General features: G+C 51.7%; 1 protein-coding gene across 1 annotated transcript; it reads right to left on the bottom strand.

The window, feature by feature from the left end:
• Positions 1 to 245: 245 nt before the first annotated feature.
• Positions 246 to 18,485, bottom strand: MYCBPAP (MYCBP associated protein). The gene is made up of 19 exons (XM_065897991.1): positions 18,404 to 18,485; positions 13,135 to 13,262; positions 12,381 to 12,540; positions 12,136 to 12,239; positions 11,177 to 11,363; positions 10,810 to 10,925; positions 10,127 to 10,277; positions 8,899 to 9,014; positions 8,698 to 8,813; positions 8,115 to 8,226; positions 7,357 to 7,546; positions 6,714 to 6,901; positions 5,759 to 5,905; positions 4,516 to 4,932; positions 3,981 to 4,102; positions 3,125 to 3,240; positions 2,513 to 2,661; positions 2,183 to 2,353; positions 246 to 347 (listed from the first exon to the last, which is right to left on the bottom strand). Exons 1-19 carry the CDS (start codon positions 18,477 to 18,479, stop codon positions 246 to 248), a joined length of 2,868 nt encoding a protein of 955 aa, XP_065754063.1. The 5' UTR covers positions 18,480 to 18,485.

Below are 18,485 nucleotides of genomic sequence, written 5' to 3'. Positions count from 1 at the left end.
GTTTGTGCCCCGGTCCGGGAAGATCCCGCATGCCGCGGAGCGGCTGGGCCCGTGAGCCATGGCCACTGAGCCTGCGCGTCCAGAGCCCGTGCTCCGCAACAGGAGAGGCCCGCGTACCGCAAAGGAAAAAAAAAAAAGATCTGACATTCAAGACATGGAGGCATAAGGGAAGTGGTAGGAACCTAAAGGTTCTTTATTGATTTGTTTTTTAAGCAGTTTTGCAGAAGGCAGCTCAGGCATGCAAGTCAGGTGCAGAGACGCAAAGGCTCCTTGACATTCTCTTTGGGGCTGAGCTCATCAGCCAGGACCAGTAGGTCGGTCACCAGGGCATCCAGCAGCCCATAGACCTGGAAGAATGGGATGAACATCACAGGCAAAGGTTCACTCTCTGGAAAGCACCTGCACGAGGGAGCATCCCCCATGCTGCGAGGTGGATGGACACATCTATACAAGAGGGACAGCTGGAGAGGGGGACAACTCAAGTTGTGTAGATAAAGCTAAATTTTCTGTAGGACTTCTGTTTTTGCAAATAGATTTTTTTTTTTTTGGCTGCGTTGGGTCTTCGTTGCTGCACATGAGCTTTCTCTAGTTGCGGCGAGCAGGGGCTACTCTTTGTTGCAGTGCGTGGGCTTCTCATTGCGGTGGCTTCTCTTGTTGCAGAGCATGGGCTCTAGGTGCACAGGCTTCAGTAGGTGCAGCACATGGGCTCAGTAGTTGCAGCACGCGGGCCCTAGAGCATGTGGGCTTCCGTAGTTGCAGCACATGGGCTCAGTAGTTGTGGCACACGGGCTTAGTTGCTTCGCGGCATGTGGGATCTTACCAGACCAGGGATCGAACCCGTGTCCCCTGCATTAGCAGGTGGATTCTTAACCACTGTGCCACCAGGGAAGTCCCAGTTTTATTTTTTGAACCAGTCTGGGGCAGTAATCCTGCACTGCCCCTTGGACATATGGGGACATTAGAGCCTAGAGCGGTTAAAGGGGCAATTCCAGGGAGGCCCAGGGAGCAGTGCCCATTTAGTCCCTTGAGGTGACCCAGTTCGACCCTGGCCTCCTGGAGACCAACTTTCCTTCCAGTAAGATCACAGATCCACGTACTGAAATGTCTCCAAGACTGTACCCTGTGGTGGAGCTGGACCACACAGGCCTCAGCAAGTCGATTCTTAATTTCAAAAAGCCAAGCAAGAGACTACCCCACGGGTCCTCAGAGCCCTATGATTACTTTCTAGACCCCATGGAAATCCACAAATCTCAGTGATGTCACCAACAGCAAATGGAGCTCCTGATTAAATGTGATCTGAGTGTTAGCGCAATGCACAATACAACCTCGGCTACCCAGCTGTCCACACCAGAGGAAGACAAAGCATTGCCATTAGACTCCCTGATATATCAAACGTGGCTCTGTGGATCTCCCCTCCCAAACCAACAACAATAACGAAGAACAGAACACAACACATAGGTGAATCCCTAAGGACCTACTGCTTAAGAACACATTTTATAAAGTCTCTCCAGCGTTTCAAAACCCTTACACTTGCTGGAGATTCACTCTACATGGTGGTCACCCAAGGAACACATCTGCCAAGACGCACCTAACACAAAGAAGAAGTGGGAGCAGCAGAAAGGAAAAGGCTTCTGCTCTGTCCCCCCTAGAATCTGTTTCCAAATGGCAGCCGGAGTGTTCTTCTAAAGCATGAGTCGGACCACATCACTCCTCAATTCAAAACACTGTGTCCTCACAATGGCCTACAGAGCCCCACATGACCCGCTCCCTCTTGGTGGACTCTCTGCCCTTCTGTCCTCCTGGTTCACTCCCTCTTCTACCCACAGCACTCTTCCTAGATGTCAACGTGGCCACACTTCCCTTCCCTTCAAGTCTTTGTTTGATGTCACCTCCCAATGAGGCCCACCTACCCCCACCCGGGGCTTCCCCATCCCCCAGCCCTGGTCTCTCTCTTTTTCCCATAGTGCTCATCACCTAACATACCAGAGGTGTTACTTATTCATGAGGTCTGTCTTGAACACTAGGATGCCCTTCACAAGGGCAGCTCTGCTTCCGTCACGATGCAGTAGGCACTTACGGTTTGTGGGATAAACAGAATGAATGAGGGAGCCAGGGAGTGGAGGAAGGTATGCAGGGCAGGTGTGAGTGAGGGGAGGGCTGAGTGCCAGGCTCTTGCCCTCACCTCAGTATGCAGCCTCTGGGTGTATTTCTCCATGACCAGGGGATCTATGGGTTCCTGAGACGGGATGATGCCGTCAGGGGCAGGGTCTTCCAAGGAAAGCCTGTCCCGACTTGCAAATTTCATCGGTTTCTTGTCATCCTTTGCTTTGTGCTTCTTGCTGTTTAAATGGTCCTGCTTGGAGAGACAGAGACATGCCCGACCTTCAGTAGCTCCTGGGGGAGGTCCAGGACTTTCTCAAGAGCAGCTTAGTGGGGAGCAGGGGCATCATGCTGGCGTGACTGCCCACCTTCCCCAGCCCGCGCCCCCAGGCCCAGACGACATGCTACCTGCCTCTTTCCCAGGTGGCAGCTTGGCTCCTTTTTTATCATCTTTGTCTTTGATTCCCAACTGCTTCTTTTCTTGAGATGGCCCTTTCCGGTCCTCCTTCCCCACTCTCCCGGAAGTCACCTTCACTTCTGTGACAGGAGGTGACTTTCGATCTGAGGAAGGTGAACGGAAGTCAAATGGCCTGTGGCCTAGCTGCCCCCACAGGCAGGAACTGGGAGAGCAACGGGCCCTGGGCCAGCAGTGCTCTAGCTGTTTGAGAGAATCCCCACAGACTGGGAGCAAGGCCCTGGTTCAGGTGCATGACCTTGTGGAACAGGACTGTAGGGCAGGGGTGAGAGGCCCAGACGCTCCACCCTTTCCCCACGTACGGGATGGCAAGTCATCTTGCCTTTCTGGGACTCCACCTGTAAAACGTGGGGACTGAACTAAGGTGATCGTTAGGGTTGTTTCTAGGTCCCAAATTCCGGCAGCTGATAAAAAGGTAGCAGGAGGCCTACCCCATGGACCAACCTAACGGAGGCTCCACCGGAAGCGTACAAATGGCTGAGGCGCCACCGCCGCCCGGGCAGAGGGATGGGAAAGACTACGCGGAGGTGTGGCTGCACAGTGTCTGACCTTGCGCTTCTGGCACGTGCAAGTAGATGGTCTCCTTCTCAGGCAGGCCCAGCAGAGCCCTCAGCCACAGGGAATGGCTCACCAGGCTGTCAATCACATCTCGCCACAGTTGCAAACTAGAGAGCAAGACATATTGGAGAAAAGCCATCGTCCCTCATTTGCCCTTGAACCTGTAGAGGCTTGGTCCTTAGAAGACACTGGTGCCAGGAACTGCCACCGAAGCACCATGCCTCTGTCTAGCCAGCACCCTCACTGGCACCCATGCAAGTGCTGGGATGGCGATCTGGCTTCCCTCGGGTGGCAGCCAAGAAAAAGTGGCCCAAGGATAAGGTTAGATCAGTCTTGAACGAACTCCATCTTGAAACCATGGCTAGAACTGGATCCAGTCCCACTGGAGGGGCTAGACTTGCAAAAGACTTCCAGGACAAGGCTCCTGGGGGTGTGTTCTGAGGGCCTTGCAAAAGACCCCCCAGGCCTATCCAAGCAAGTTGCAAACAGGCGATGGGGAGGCTGGCGATCAAGTGAGGCTTTTCATGGAATAGGTCCGCCTCTCACTGCCTCTGCTATCGCCTCTGCTCTCAGGGAGCGTTCCTCTGCTCGTTGAGAAGGAACAAGGAAAGAAGGGGGAAAGGTCTAGGTGCTTACTCTGCCGTGACTCCTCCCCAGAGGGCAGCTGGCATGGGGAGAGCAGCTGTAGGGGCAGCTGCAGACCACAGAGTGTGTGCAGCATCTTCCAGCAACCTGATCTCAAAGGGAGCTCAGCCCCCTTGAGTCCTGGGACTGCTTGCCCAGAACCCCTGGCCACACGCCGCAAAGGGGAAGGGATGGGAGCAGCTCTCCCGGGGGCGGTACCTACCACATCTGGTACAGGAAGTCGGACTGCAACGGCCGCGGTTCCTGGCACAGCTCCAGGGCTGCTTTGTTGAGCCTGATTAGGGCGTCTTCTCTCTGGTTCTCCTCAGGGAGTGCCATCACTACCTGGCCGGTCAGAGGTACCATGGGCAACCGTTCTGCCCAGGACACCAGGGACTCTGGTGTCCTCTACTAACAGGTGTGGTGTGGTAAGGGCAGGTGGCCAGGAGGGGATGCAGCCATGGAGAGTCTGTCTGGGTGCCTTCTGTGGGAGCCTGGGCCCTCCCTCAGAAATCTGTACCCACGAACCCCTTTCCAAGGTTTGCCAGGGTCAGAGAAGGAGTCCCTCCTGCACCACAGTGGCCTAGGCACCCGAGATAAAGAGAGATGACCAAGAGATTGCTTTCTCTGGGCCCTTAGAAGGTTGGTTAAGGCCCTTAGAAGGCTGCCCCTGAGCTAAGGCAGCTCGGGCCAGAAGCACCGGCACCTGGCTATGCCTGGGCCCTTCTCCACCCACCCCCCCAGGGCTGGGGAGGCACCTTTCTGAAGTCCTCCAGGCAGAGGTTCCACTCTGGTGGGGGAAGGCCGTCCAGCTCCTGGGAGCTCCGGACACTCTGCAGGTCTGGGCTCCCCTCCACCAGGATCTCCTCCATGATGCTCTTCTGCTGAGAACCCAGACCGGTCTTCTGGGACCCAACAGGATCTCGGGAGTCCCTGAGGGCCTCACTCTCCTGCCGGGGCGGCTGGGGGTCCAACGCTGGGCTCTTAAGGTGCACAGAAGACCCGACCTTCATCGAGGCCTCCTCCCCATAGGCTGACGGGGCCGCGGCAGCCTGGGCCCTGGGGCTGAGGTGCTCTTCCTCGCCCGGCCTGGCCTCCTCAGCCTTGGGGGGCAGGATGGCGTACTGGCACCACAGTCTGTGCAGGTTTTGCACCACTTGGTGCTGGTAATGCAGCTGCAGCAGAGGCAAGGGAAGACACGTGATGGGGAGGCTGCAACACGGGGGACCCAGAGCCCGAGCCAGCCTGCTCCAGCTTCCCGTTCCCTCGAGAGCGCCGATGGAGGAGGCCGGCAGGAACTGCTGGGCCCAGAGGGGCCCCCCACTTCCCTTTCAACCTAAGCATCTCCAACTTAAAGCTTTTTATACATTTGGGCTTCCAAGGAAGATTGAGTTTGAATTAAGACGTTTTTGAAGCTCTGTTATCACCAAGCATCCACTTACACTAGCTAAGTTATCTTGGGCAAATTACTTAAGCTCCCTGGACCTCAGTTTCTCCCATATAAAATGAGGATATAAATAGTACCCATTGGGCTTCCCTGGTGGCGCAGGGGTTGAGAATCTGCCTGCTAATGCAGGGGACACAGGTTCAAGCCCTGGTCTGGGAGGATCCCACATACCACGGGGCAAATGGGCCCGTGAGCCACAACTACTGAGCCTGCGCGTCTGGAGCCCGTGCTCCGCAACAGGAGAGGCCACTATAGTGAGAGGCCCGAGCACCGCGATGAAGAGTGGCCCCCGCTCGCCACAACTAGAGAAAGCCCTCGCACAGAAACAAAGACCCAACACGGCCACAAATAAATTAAAAAAAAAAAAGTAACAAATGTGCAAGTAAATTGGTGTCTTTAAAAAAAAAAAAATAGTACCCATCTCACAGGACTGCTGTGGAGAAACTGAGTTACTCATGGGAGATGCTAAGAACAGGTCCTGGCACATCAAAGGGTTTGCTATTACTTCCTCCCAGGGCACGCACGAGGGGCAGGGGCCAGTGCTGGGCCTGTACCCGAGGATTCCTATGGTGGAACAAGTCCTCCTCGGTGAGATAGGCGTCCACAGGTGACTGTGCACGCTCCGGGGTCAGGATCCCCCTCAGCAGCTCCTGTAGCATGCTCTCCACGATGGTGACTGCTTCGTGGGAAGCCAGCTTGTTCTGAGGAAGGGAAGGTGGCATAAGCGGCAGCTCAGGCTTTCAAAACGCACGTTACATCCTTGGGGCCGCACGGTTTGGGCCCTGTTGAGAACGTGGCTTGGCCACATGGTCAGTGTCACAGAAATAGTAGAGGGGCATCTTGTGAGAAAGGCTGGTCCTATAGTCAGCAAGTAAAGCAGACATTACATTTGTCAAAATCACCTTTGTTCACCAAGGGCTGAGCCCCAGCTGAAGTAGCTGGCTTGTGTCGGGGGGCCACGATGAATAAAAAAGCACAGCTTTCTCCAGAATCCCACAAAGCACAGCACCAGATGGCCAGGCCATGAGATGGACCGGGGCCGGCAGATTCCCAGTTCCCGTTGTGTTTGTACGCCTGGGTGCCAGCCCCACTAGTTAAATTGTTCTCTCTAGTTTTGCCTGGTTTTGAAGTCATGCCAGTTAAATGCAATTCCACTGGATAGTACCAGACGACAGTGAACAGATACAGTACCAGCACAGAGGGCCATGCGTTGTGTTTGTACTCAGATAAGTACTTGCATACAGCCTGCATCCTAAGGCCCAGTCTCATTTCTTTCTAATGCAGTAGGGCCGAGCATGGCGAAGCTCAAAGCTGCCCTTTCTCTTGCCTGTACACCCATCGTTTATATCACAAAGCCCCGAGGAGTGTGTTTTGAGCAAGCGTGTGTCTTTGAAAAATTCACCTCTTGGGCTGTGGGAGAAACAAGATCTCTGCAGGCAGTGCCAGGAAGAACACTAGGTAGGTTAACCTACCTAATGTCCACAGGGGCCAAGATCCCGGGTCCCTTACCTCCAATAACTTCCTCTCATCCCTAAAAATGTCCTGGGTCAGGGAGACTGCATGCAGATTGACCTGCAGGAGAGCACCTCCTAATAGGGTGGGGTGGGTTCCAAACTCCCAACACTCCCTGAAGATCCCAGCATGCAAAGACTTAAAGAAGAAGGCAAAGTTTCTAGTTTCTCCAGGCAGAATCACACCTGAGAGGGACAGAGAAAGAGGTTTTCACCGAGTAGGAGCCACTGAGCCCCAAGCCTGCATGTATGAAGTTAACTAAGCCCTGGTTAGGGTGACCGACTGTCCCAGCTTGCGTAGGACCGAGGGCTTTCTTGGGATGTGGGACTTGCACTGCGAAAACCGGGAATGTCCCAGGCAAGAGGGACAGGTGGTCGTCCCAGCCTCAGGCCTGTGCATATGGGTAACTGAACATCTAGAATGCTTCCGCTCCCCGCTGTGTTCTGCCTCCCACAGGTGGCTCACTCCCCTGTGTTCTCAAGCGTTCCACCGTTCCCCCAGCTGACAGGAACAGTCAGGCGACAACACACTTCACAGGATGGGAGGGACAGGCGGGAAGAGGGGCTCACACTTGCAAGAGCTGGGCATTAGCTAGACTTTGGCTGCAGGAGGGGTGAGCGGGGCGGCTTCTCCCTGGTACCTTCCCGATTGTTGAAGTAGAACCGCTGCATCCTATTCCTCTTCAGGTCTTGGAAAGAGTCCAGCTGGGACCTCCTCCGCCAGTCATACCAAATGGCCACTGTGCCATTATTGACCACGGTCAGTTCTGAAGATGCTTTCTCCCCTTCTAGAGTTTCAAAGGTCAAGTGGACAGCAATTCCAACGTGCCTCTGGGGAGAGAAGAGGCATGAGAGATGTCTCTGTGGGAGGTCCTGGCCTAGGGTGACCAACTCAGCCTGGTTTGCCGGGACTTTTCCGGGTTTGGCACTGGAAGTCTCCTGGGCCTGGCCGCTCTCAAACAGATAGGTATCATACCCCGAAAGTGGCTGTCCCTGCCATCAGCAGTCAGGAGAGGAGATAAAACAGATTTTTAAAAACATTTCTGTTCCTGAGCACCTGAAGAATATTTTAGAACCTTCTTAAAGCCATACCTGTTTGAGAAGGTTTGCTTATTTACATGTTTGGGACTAGGTACAAACTGGGTGGCTTGTGACACTCTCTTTCCAGCCTTGTGACACTCTCTTTTCAGCCTTGTGACACTCTCTTTTCAGCCTTGTGGCTTTATTCTGGCTCAAGTTAGCGTTGCTGTTACCATTTTCAGACACATACTGAAAGCATGACCAGATAAAAACTCAAACAGGAGACCGTGCAGGCTCCTTGTGACTGCCGCAGTCACCCTGGGACTGCCCCATGAGGGAGGCCCTTCCAGCAGGTGGGTGAGGGTGAAGGCTGTTTTACCTTGTCCTCTGGGTTACTGCCTCGGATCCAGCAAGCTGGCTTCCCACAGAACAGCAGAGAAGGGCCAAGAATAGGCATAGGGTCCACATCAGGGTAATTGGCCAATAAGTCTCTGTAAGCAAAAGCAATGACTTATTTTCCCTGAGTCTGCCACAGTCTTGCCACATGGAGCCCACGGAAATGGTCGCCAGAAAATCTGGAGATGTGCCCGGCTCTGCCCTCCAGCGGAGCGTCATCGGCTCCACCCTGCTCCGTTCCTGTAGTGGGAGGTTTTTGGACATAAAGAGACTCTTCATGCAGAGCCGCTCAGCACTGGGAGCGTCTGGAGGGGCCCCATTTATGAGCAAAGGAATGTCTAGGAAATCTCCACTAGGAGTTGGTTGCTGGAAGAGAACAGATGGCAATAGTAAAGCGAGCACAGGTGTTCCTTCGAATGGGCTAGAGGAGGGGGTGACAGCCACTAGCGAGAGGCTGGGATGGAGGCACCCTGATTTCAGGGAGGGAAGCTTGCCCTACAATACTTGAAGGTGCTGGGGAAGCCACACTCTCCAACCGCTCTCCCTAGGGCCCAGCCCCAACTCACAAGTGCACTGTGTCTTCAGAGGAGCTTTCCTGGCTCCTTTCAAACACTGAATAGTCTTCCACCGTAACAGTGGAGAAAGGCCGCCCTTTGCCCACCACCTCCAGGCCATCAATATCCTCAGAGAGACAGAGAAAGGAAAGGTTAGCTGACTGAAGACAGGCACCACCCTGAGGGGCTTCAGACTAGGCACAGACTACAAACCTGCTGGCTAAAATCCAGCTCCGCCATGATGCTCTGTAGTTCCTTGCGTCGGTAGATCAGAAACAGACTCCGATCCCAGGTATAGCGGTACCAAGCATCCTTCTGGGCTGGCAATCCTAGAGCAGGGTCCAAGGACCCTCAGCACAGGCTGCTGCCACGCCCCCTTCCCCAACCACTTTCAAGGGCTCTGAGAGCGCCCATCCCAGCACCGTTTCTGGAAGAGCTGAAAACAGCTTCTCTGTGAGCTGGGCTCCCCTCCTTCTGGTCCCACACCTACTGCCTCAGCAGCCCTGCACAGGACTCCTGCGAAATTAGCTTCCAAACCGTCAAATCTTTGGATTATAATAAAAGTAACAACAGCAGCTACCTTTTATTGAGTGTTTAACAATGGGCCAGAACCTCTTAATACACAGCACGTCTCATTTAACCCTCTCACAACCCCATGAGTATTTTACAGATAGGGAAACTGAGGACCAGAGAGGTTAAATAACTCGCTGGTGTTCATAAACTCAACACAGCGGGGATCTGAACCCAGACAGTCTGGCAGCCTTTAAAGCAGTGCTGCCCATTAGAAATACGATGCAAACCACAAATGCAAGCCATGTATATGTAATTTAAAATTTTCCAGATGCCACGTTTAAAACGATAAAAAAAAAAAAAGATGGAATTAATTTTAATAATACAGTTTAACCCAATATATTAAAAAATCTTATTTCAACATGTAATCGATACAAAAATTATTAATAAAATCTATTTTTTCGGGGCTTCCCTGGTGGCGCAGTGGTTGAGAGTCCGCCTGCTGATGCAGGGGGTGTGGGTTCGTGCCCCGGTCCGGGAAGATCCCACATGCCGCGGCGCGGCTGGGCCCGTGAGCCATGGCCGCTGAGCCTGCGCGTCCGGAGCCTGTGCTCCGCAGCGGGAGAGGCCACAACGGTGAGAGGCCCGCGTACCGCAAAAAAAAAAAAAAAAAAATCTATTTTTTCGAACTGATCTTCGAAACCCAGTGCAACGCTTACACTTACAGCACATCTCAGTTCAGACCGGCCACATTCCGCTCAGCAGCCATGGTGGCTCAGCTGCAGTAAGGACAGCACCGCCCTAGAGCCCAGGCTTCTGCCTGCTCCTCCCACCACTGCTACCGCGGCCTTACTGAAGAGAGGACTGAACCTCCGCACCAGAGCCCTGATCTTTCCCCCCAAGCCAGTCACATTTACAGCCCGCTCCTCACCCATCTCCACCTGGATGGAGCGGGGCTTCCCGACGTGAGTGATTGGTTCCACGAGGCCACGCTGAGTTTTTGTCTTCGTCATTACCAGACCCGTCATTTCATCTCCCAAGTATTCTGGTTGACTCCAGAACCCACTGGTCAATTCACAGCCCTGGTGATGGAGGACAGATGAGTCAGACCACCTGAGCACCTTGGAGAGAGGCTGGTGGGGAGCCTGGGAAGACAAGAGCTCCACAGACTACAGATGCTCCCTCTGGGGGATTCGCACTGCCCTGCCTGAGAGCAGGAGAGAAGCACCCACTTTCTTATCTTCAGGCTGCCCTGTTGTACGTTTACCTGGCTCCAGCCAGGGCGGGTTGTTCCAGGCACTGACATACCAGAACACAGCATGGCACCCTGGGGCGACTGAAAGGTGGAGCCTCAGCTTTTAGGAGACAACACTAAGATGAAGACTATTCTGATAACTTAGTGCCAGTGGTATCTTTCTCCTCAAACTGACTAACAGTGACCACCACAGGCCGAATTACTTACCTGGCCAGTCCCTGAACGATCAGTAATAGGACCAATCATAGAATTTAGTAAAGACCTTGAGGGCTTAACAATGCTTTGCACTGGATAGATTTTTCTTTTGTACCCAGCTGTCCAGACCCCTCCCACAGGGTACCTGGGAACGCTGTCCTTACCTTCCCATCAGGCAGTGTTGGCAGTGTTTGGTCAAGGAGCTCCCGTTCTTCCTGGATCTTTCTGTAGGTCTCCCCCATGTGCATCAGCAGCTCGCCGACTGGCTTCTTCAGCCGTTCTAGCAAGAGAGCCAAGAATGCAGTCCCGTCACCAAATCAGAACAAACAGGGGCCCGAGCTCTCTGCACTGATCAGCTCCAGTCACTGGGCTGATTTCACGACCCACTAAGAGCAAGAAGCACTTGGGGGTACTCAGTACAAACGTGACCAGCCTGAATCCAGGTTCTGGAGGTGAAGGGAGAGAAAAAACACAGCGGCGGAGCCTTGATGCCATGTGAGGCCAGGCAGGAGCCCTGTCCGCTCTGCTCACCACTGAGGGTTTCCTGCTGCTTCTTCCGAAGGGCTATGTGGCGCTGCCAGTTTTTCAGAAAGTTGTGCTGAAGAGGTGGGGCCCAGGGAGGATGTGCCTTCTCTTCTTTTGGGGCTTCCTGCTTCGGCTCTTCTTTAGCTGAGATGAGGGTCATCAGACAGGGTGGGGTGTGGATCAGCTCAGCCAGCTGAAGAGAGCAACGTTGAGCGTGGAGGGCAGGGGAAGGCGCTGAACCGGGGCGGAGCAGACCTCTCCAGGCCTGAATCCCTGCTGTCCTCCCGCTCTGCTGAGTCCCTCCTTTCCGGGACCCCAAGGTAGCAAGTGACAGAAAGCAAATCGCAAAACAAGGGGGGCTTGGAAGCTGCTGTCAGTCCCCTCTCGCCTAGAATGGGAACGCTTGTTCTAAGATTGTGGTCAACGTCCTTTAATGTGTCTGTCCTCCTCACAGCTGGTGTTGACACCCTCACCTGCTGCACGACTGAGCCATTTTTATTGGACCCCAGGCCTCTTAGCACCTGACCAATCAGAGATTCTTTGCCTGGAACCAGAGAATTAAAGAAACTGAAAGACAGACAGACTCTCCATGTGGCCTCGGAAGCTGTGGGGAGCCACCTTCCTGCACCACGTGGACTGAGGAGGAGCGCAGGCCAGTCTTTCGAGAAGGGGAGATAAAGCCGGGGCACAGAGGAGCAGAGGGCAACGGGGGAGCGTGGGCCCAGTGTGACGGGAGCCAGACACACTCTCGCCTTGGGGTTCCTCAAGGCACTTCTGTCTCCTTCAGCTGAAGCTAGCCTATGGTGGCTTCATTATCTGGGGGGAAGGGTCACTTATCACCTCAGATTCTGGGGCCCAGAGCCTGGACTCTCTCTGTGACTCCAGTCCTGCTGGACTATGCCAGGTGGTAAGGCCACAACGACATCAGTGACTTCTCTCCCCCAGGCAGCTCTGTACAAACGAACCTGGGTGTTCCCTCGAGCAACTGCAATTCTCTTAAAGTCCTGGAGACTCCCCAAGATGTGGTGGGGCAGGATCTGGTCACTGCCATAGAGGATGTCACCTGGCCCTGGGGGTAAAAAGAAGAGGGGGGAAGGTAAGCTATAGTCAGCTGGTATAAACGATTCAAGAGGCTACTCTCTGATGAGGACCCGGCATCCTCTCCAGGATGACCCAGGAATTCAGATGCCAGGGCCAAGGCTGGGCATACCAGAGTAGTCCAGGGGCTTCGTGGCTGCATCTGGAGTAGCAGGATGTGCTACTAAGTGGCAGACCCTCTTCCTATGATCCTTGGGTTTGAGTTTACGGATGATAAGTTTCTGGGTAATTGCAGGTTTATCTTCTGCTTCAATAAGGCGAGGAATATGTTGCTAAAAAGAAATAAAACGAGGAGATTCCGCATGAGATCAGGAGGAGGAAAAACACCACCCTTCTCCTCTGTCCTAATTCTTGGTGGAATTCCTGAAGGCGGACAAATCTGTTTCTCTAGACCTCTAGATCTGTCCATATGTTCTGTCGAGGAAATGCCTGTGTAACAGCTATGAGGCTTAGAAACATCCTGGAAAAAAAAATAACATCTCATGCCTCCAGAGAGTTCAGGTGAGAAGTGGCTGACTCTCCCAGGGAAGGCAGGGGGTTATCCACATCTGTAACTTTGCTTCTTAAACTCATTGTCCCTTATATGAAATGGGGATGGCAGCACTGGCCTCTATGGGAAGCGAATTACTTCGTTCTCTCTTCCCTGTGGTTCTATGTGAATCTTAGAAACGTTAAACAAACAACATGGTAAATTCCTTTAGATGCAAAAGTGAACAGATTTATGTTTGATGGATTTTTCCATGGAATTAGACACTCCCTCTGAGTAGGGAGGCAGTGGACAGACAGTGGACATGGTTGAAGTTCTAGACAGCCCAGGTGGCAAGGAGAGGTTCCTGCAGGAAGGGATCCCTGGACTTCATCCTTACCTTCCTCAAGTCTTCCTTCTTAATGGCTAAGGCAAGAATGTCATCTCCTTGTAGGACATTGCTAACAGGTTCAGGTTCTTCCTGAATGGGGGGTGTGGGCTGTTCAGGTACTTTTGCCCGCTTCTTTTCTGAAGAGGAGCAAAGTTCAAGTGCTTAAAAATAGATAGCTATTAGCCTTCGTGGTGGGGGTGCAAAGCTAGCCACCTGGATGGACAGCAGAGGCTGCCAAGGTGGCCTGGGTAGCACTTTGCTGGGGTGACAGGAGTTCTCTCTTGTAGGTCCCCCCCCGCCACCACAGTGACCGAGGCTTCTGTAGCTGGAATTGAGATCAGAAGATGTTCCATTCCAGGCTGTGCTACTTATAAGCTGGACAACCTTGGGTACATCACTTAACCTCTCTTGGTCTCAGTCCTCTCTTTCGTAAAAAGAGGAGGCTGGACTAAATCAGCGGTTCCCAAATATTAGTCAGGTGTCTGTCTCAGAATCTTCTGGGGGTTTTACAAATACAGCTTCCTGGCTCCTGAGCTTTTAAAACTCCCTAGGTGGCTCTGACGCACAGTGCTTTGGGACAACTGGATGAGATGCCTTCTTACCCTCCCATCCATTCTTCTGGGTGAAGGCACTGAGTTTCCTAAGACACTGATGAAAATTCAGATGCTCTGGGGAAAGCAGAACATTCACCACTGACCATTTACTTCACATTCTTCATTTAACGAATACTGTTTAAGCATCTTCTACATGTCAGGCACCGAGCTAGGTTCTGAGGATATAAGGCAAAGCCTTAGGCTTCAAAGAGCACATGCCCATGGGAGACAACACTGTCAAACAGACTGAAGTGGGGTGACTATGGCAGCATCCAGGGGACCCCAGTCTGGTGGGTGGGGTGGTCAGGGAGGGCTTCCTAAGGAGGTAATTAGACTGAGAGCTGAAGGATGAAAAGAGACAACGGAAAGAGAATGGAGAACAGGAATTCCAAAGGGCATAGCATGAAGAGGCCTAGAGGCAAGAGAGAATGGAGCACCTGCCTGGAACTCAAAGCATGTGTTTTTAAATAGCTGGAGTGCAGCGAGGTGGGAGGCAGGAAGCAGCGTCTGGAGAGAAAAGTAGGAGCCATACCACCAAGAGCTTAGTGAGCCGCGTAAAGGACTTCGGTTTTTAGCCTGTGGGCCATGACATGGCAAAGAACGGATTAGGGGGTGCAAGACTGAGCACAAGATTATTGAGGAGTCTGCTGCGGTGGTGAACTGGTTGGCGGAAGTAGCTCATGGGCCTGGAGGAAAGTGGAGCCATCTGAGCCTGTATCTTCCATGCGCCATGCCAGAGCACGGTACGGAGAACGCATGGGGCGGAAGCAAGTTGCTTCCCAACGAGGACACATTCCCTGCCTTCCTTCCACAGAGGTGGGTTAACAGTTTCAAATGCATCTCGTTCCTCTGGCTGGTATCCTCCTGTCTGCTGCCCTCTGGTTCAGAAAGCTTTGATATAAGGCCCTACACAAAATAATCAAGAGAAAACCTAAGCATTGTCTTTAATGACTTTAAGACACAACTTGGTTTTGTCCACTGTTTCTCACAGTATTCTAATTTTTAAGAAGCAATATCATTAAAACATCAACGCAGGTGTTTTGGTTACCAAAATCAAACTATTTTTTAGAAACTGCCCACACACTCAGTGGCAAAAAAAAAAAAAACCCAAGCCAGAATCATTCTAAACATAACTCTAGGGACTTCCCTGGTGGCTCAGTGGTTAAGAATCTGCCTGCCAATGCAGGGGACACAGGCTCGAGCCCTGGTCCGGGAAGATCCTACATGCAGCAAAGCAACTAAGCCCGTGCGCCACAACTACTGAGCCTGCGCTCTAGAGCCCGCAAGCCACAGCTAGAGCCCGTGTGCCACAACTACTGAGCCCGTGTGCCACAACTACTGAAGCCCGCGCACCTAGAGCCCGTGCTCCACAACAAGAGAAGCCACCACAATGAGAAGCCGGCGCACCACAATGAAGAGTAGCCCCCGCTCGCCGCAACTAGAAAAAGCCCGCGCGTAGCAACAAAGACCCAACGCAGCCATAGACAAATAAATAAATAAAATTTAAAACTAAAATAAAATAAACATAACTCTAAATTTCGCTATCGGCCAGAGTCCACCTCCTCAGCAGCGGGGTCAGAGTAAACTCAGGAGCATCTACTAGTCAAGCCACATGGCCCTGTGCATACAAACCCACATGGGGCTAAATGGCTTGACGGCGAGTCCTGGTCCCATCCTCGCCACGTGTGGAGATGCAGACTTAGGTTTTGATCTCTACTTCCCCTCTCCCTTCTACACAGTCACCAAAGTTGGTGATAGCCCAAGAAAGAATTGGTACTAGTTGAAGGTTCCCTTTTATAGATATTTTGGTATTATTTATATTCTCCAGGAGATTTGCTTCCTCTGTCCGTCACCCTTGCTGGTTCTACATCTTCTCAAGGGATTAAACATCTCCAGATATATGCTTTTTACTGATGGGTGTAATTACACATAATTACCATGTGTAAATTTATAAACCTTCAACATTGCTGAAGGCTTCTGAAATAGTCAGTGAAACTCTGGTCTGAGGTTTTTCTAAGATGGTTATATCTTCAATGTAGTGCAATACATGCTCTGCTACTGTACAGTCAGGGAATGGTGCGTTCTAGTTAATATTCATAGAAAGGATATATACATTTTAAACTTCAATTCACCCTAGAGAATGTGGATATTTACTAAGTACTTTCTATGTACTATAAATTACAGAGAAAATGGTATAAAACGTTAAGATATGGCTCCTTCTCTTGAGGAACTGAAAGATGCAGCAGACGCTAACACACACCAATCATAACCTAAGAGCCTAAATTAGTGGCACAGACAATAGCTTTGGTTACACATCAAAGAAGGAACAGATGGATGTATACCATAAAGTTAGGGCTCTAAGGAAAGGTTCAGAAGAGCAGCTGCAGGAGTCAGAGGCAGCTTCACCAGTTAAGTTAGACCTTGAAGGACCAGAAGGCCTCGCATAGGCAGAATAGCAAACAGAGGTGTTCCAGGTTAAGATCACAATCAGAGCAAAGGTGGAGGCGGGGCTGAGCATGGCATACGTGAGGCATGGTGACACAGAAGGCCTGTAGAGGAGGTGGGGGTGATAGTGGGGATGAGAGGAAACCAGGGCATCATGGCTTTGTAAACTAAGTCTGAAGCATCTGATCTTCCTCTGTTGGCAAGAAGGAGGTTTGGTTCAGAAGAGTGAGTTGATGAAAGCAGCATTTCAGAGTGACTCATCCTATGAGGGTAAGCCAGGTGAACAGGAGGGGCACAGACAAGTTGGGGAGGCCAGGCAGGAAGGATGATCCTGTGGGGGTCATTTCAGGGCCTGCGGGAGGTTTCCACAGGTCAAAGTATGTCTCACTACTGAACCTGTACAGGGCCAGCTATTTCCAGTTCTTTGGTCTGGAAACCCAAGCTGAGTGGGGTTCCTGGTGAGCCACACAGCTGGCACTTCGCCCTCGTCCTGACAGCTGTGAGGGGGTCAGAGACCAGCCCCCCTGCATGAGGCAGTCAGATGACACCTCTGCTGGAGCTAGCCCAGGCAGCTGGAAGCAAGGTGCTCAGGTAGGGTGGGAGGGACAGGGTTGGCAGAGGGGGAGGGGGCAGCTACGGAGGGAGAGGAAACCCTATTTTTTCTGCTTCTTGTTTCATCTCAATGTTATTCTTTATTAGTGTTAATTAAGGTCTTCAGGAAATTCTGACCTCACAGTTGCACCGGGGGAACCAAGGGAGGGGCTGTCCCTACCTGGGCTGAGCTTTAACTGATGGTGGAGAGGGATCTGGTACTGCTGGGAGTCTTCCCAGTTTCTTAGCAACTACAGCAGGGAGAGACCTAGGAGTCAAAGGGTTCAGGTCCCTAAACAGGTTTAAAGTCACAATATTTGCTTGCCTTTTTGCTATAATTCAGAGCTTTTGGAGAAACACAGCGAAAGATTACAGCTATTGATTAACTTTATTATATTGGGGGGGGAGGAAGTATTGCCTACTACATTAGAAGCTTCCCCCAAGATATTTAGGAGGAAAAAGGTACCTTGCATGCTTCTTTCATTCTTCACCTTAATGCCTGTCCTTAAATGAAGGGCTATTTATTTATTTATTTTTAAATTATTGTTTCTGATTTTATTTTTTTTTATTTTTAAAAAATTTTTACTGAAGTAGAGTTGATTTACAATGTTGTGTTAGTTTCAGGTGTACATTCTTTTTCAGATTCTTTTTCCTTATAGTTTATTACAAAATACTGAGTATAGTTCCCCATACTATACAGTAGATTCAAGGGCTATTTAACAAACTAAATTTCTTCTTATTAAAAATAAATATGCAATGAAAAAAATCTTTCCTTGATTTGTTTACAGCAGAAAGTTCAAATCTGATAAGATCCCCAGAAACTAGGTAAGCAGGAGGCAGTACCTAGGAAAGCCCTTGACTGCCCTTGGGAAAGAAGACCAGCTATTTTTCTCTCTTTCTTTCTTAACTGTTAAAAATTATATCATGAAAGAGCATCTCAATGTAGTCTACATTGGACTTTTATACTATGAAGAAGCATTAAATAAAGGCATTCTTTCCAGGCCTCCCAGGGAACCCTACTGTCTCCAGGCCTGCCCCCTCCTCACACTGAGCTCGCACCACAGTCTTAGGCTGGGTCTCCCCAAGGCCTGCAACGGCATGCCGACTTTCTGACCTAGCATGTAAAGCCAGTTTGTGGTCTGGTCCCTGATCACCTGTGCAGTCCCCTCTGGCTCCTTTCCCCCTTCTCCACACTCACCTCTGCCCTGGCCATCAATGTCACAGTTCCATGCCTCAGCTGACGCTGCTCCCTAGACTTGGAGAAGCAAATCGCTTTTTTTTTTTTGACAAGCCATAAATGTCATCCTCTTCAGAAAACTATCCCCCCTAACTCCACCATCCAAGGCTTGGGTCAGGTGCTCTGATCCCCCTTAATAGCTACGGGATCCTATATCACAGCCTTTATACTTGATCGGTTTCTCCTCCTCCGTTTCCTGAGGTCTGGGGTGCCACAGTTACCACCGATAGCGTTGTTGCCCAGCACAGTGCCCACACACAGGTATAGGGCACGCCTTGTCCCGTACCCCATTCCCGCGTGATCTTTACCTCCATCCTGGTGTCACCCCCATCCTCCAGGCCCCGTGTCGTGAATCCCAAGAACCCCTGCCCCTGTCTGGCTTTCCTGAGCTCCCAAAGCAGCCAGCGCCAACCTTTCACGCTCTCTGGGGCCTCCAAGAATCTGTTTGTAGGTATTCTAAGGCGGGACTCCTTCTTTAGAGACTTCATGGTGCC

This window comes from Phocoena phocoena, chromosome 19 (genome assembly GCF_963924675.1).
Source record: "Phocoena phocoena chromosome 19, mPhoPho1.1, whole genome shotgun sequence".
NCBI classification, from domain to species: domain Eukaryota; kingdom Metazoa; phylum Chordata; class Mammalia; order Artiodactyla; family Phocoenidae; genus Phocoena; species Phocoena phocoena.
Note: the sequence above shows the minus strand (reverse complement) of the source record. Positions and strands in the feature narration are given on the sequence as shown.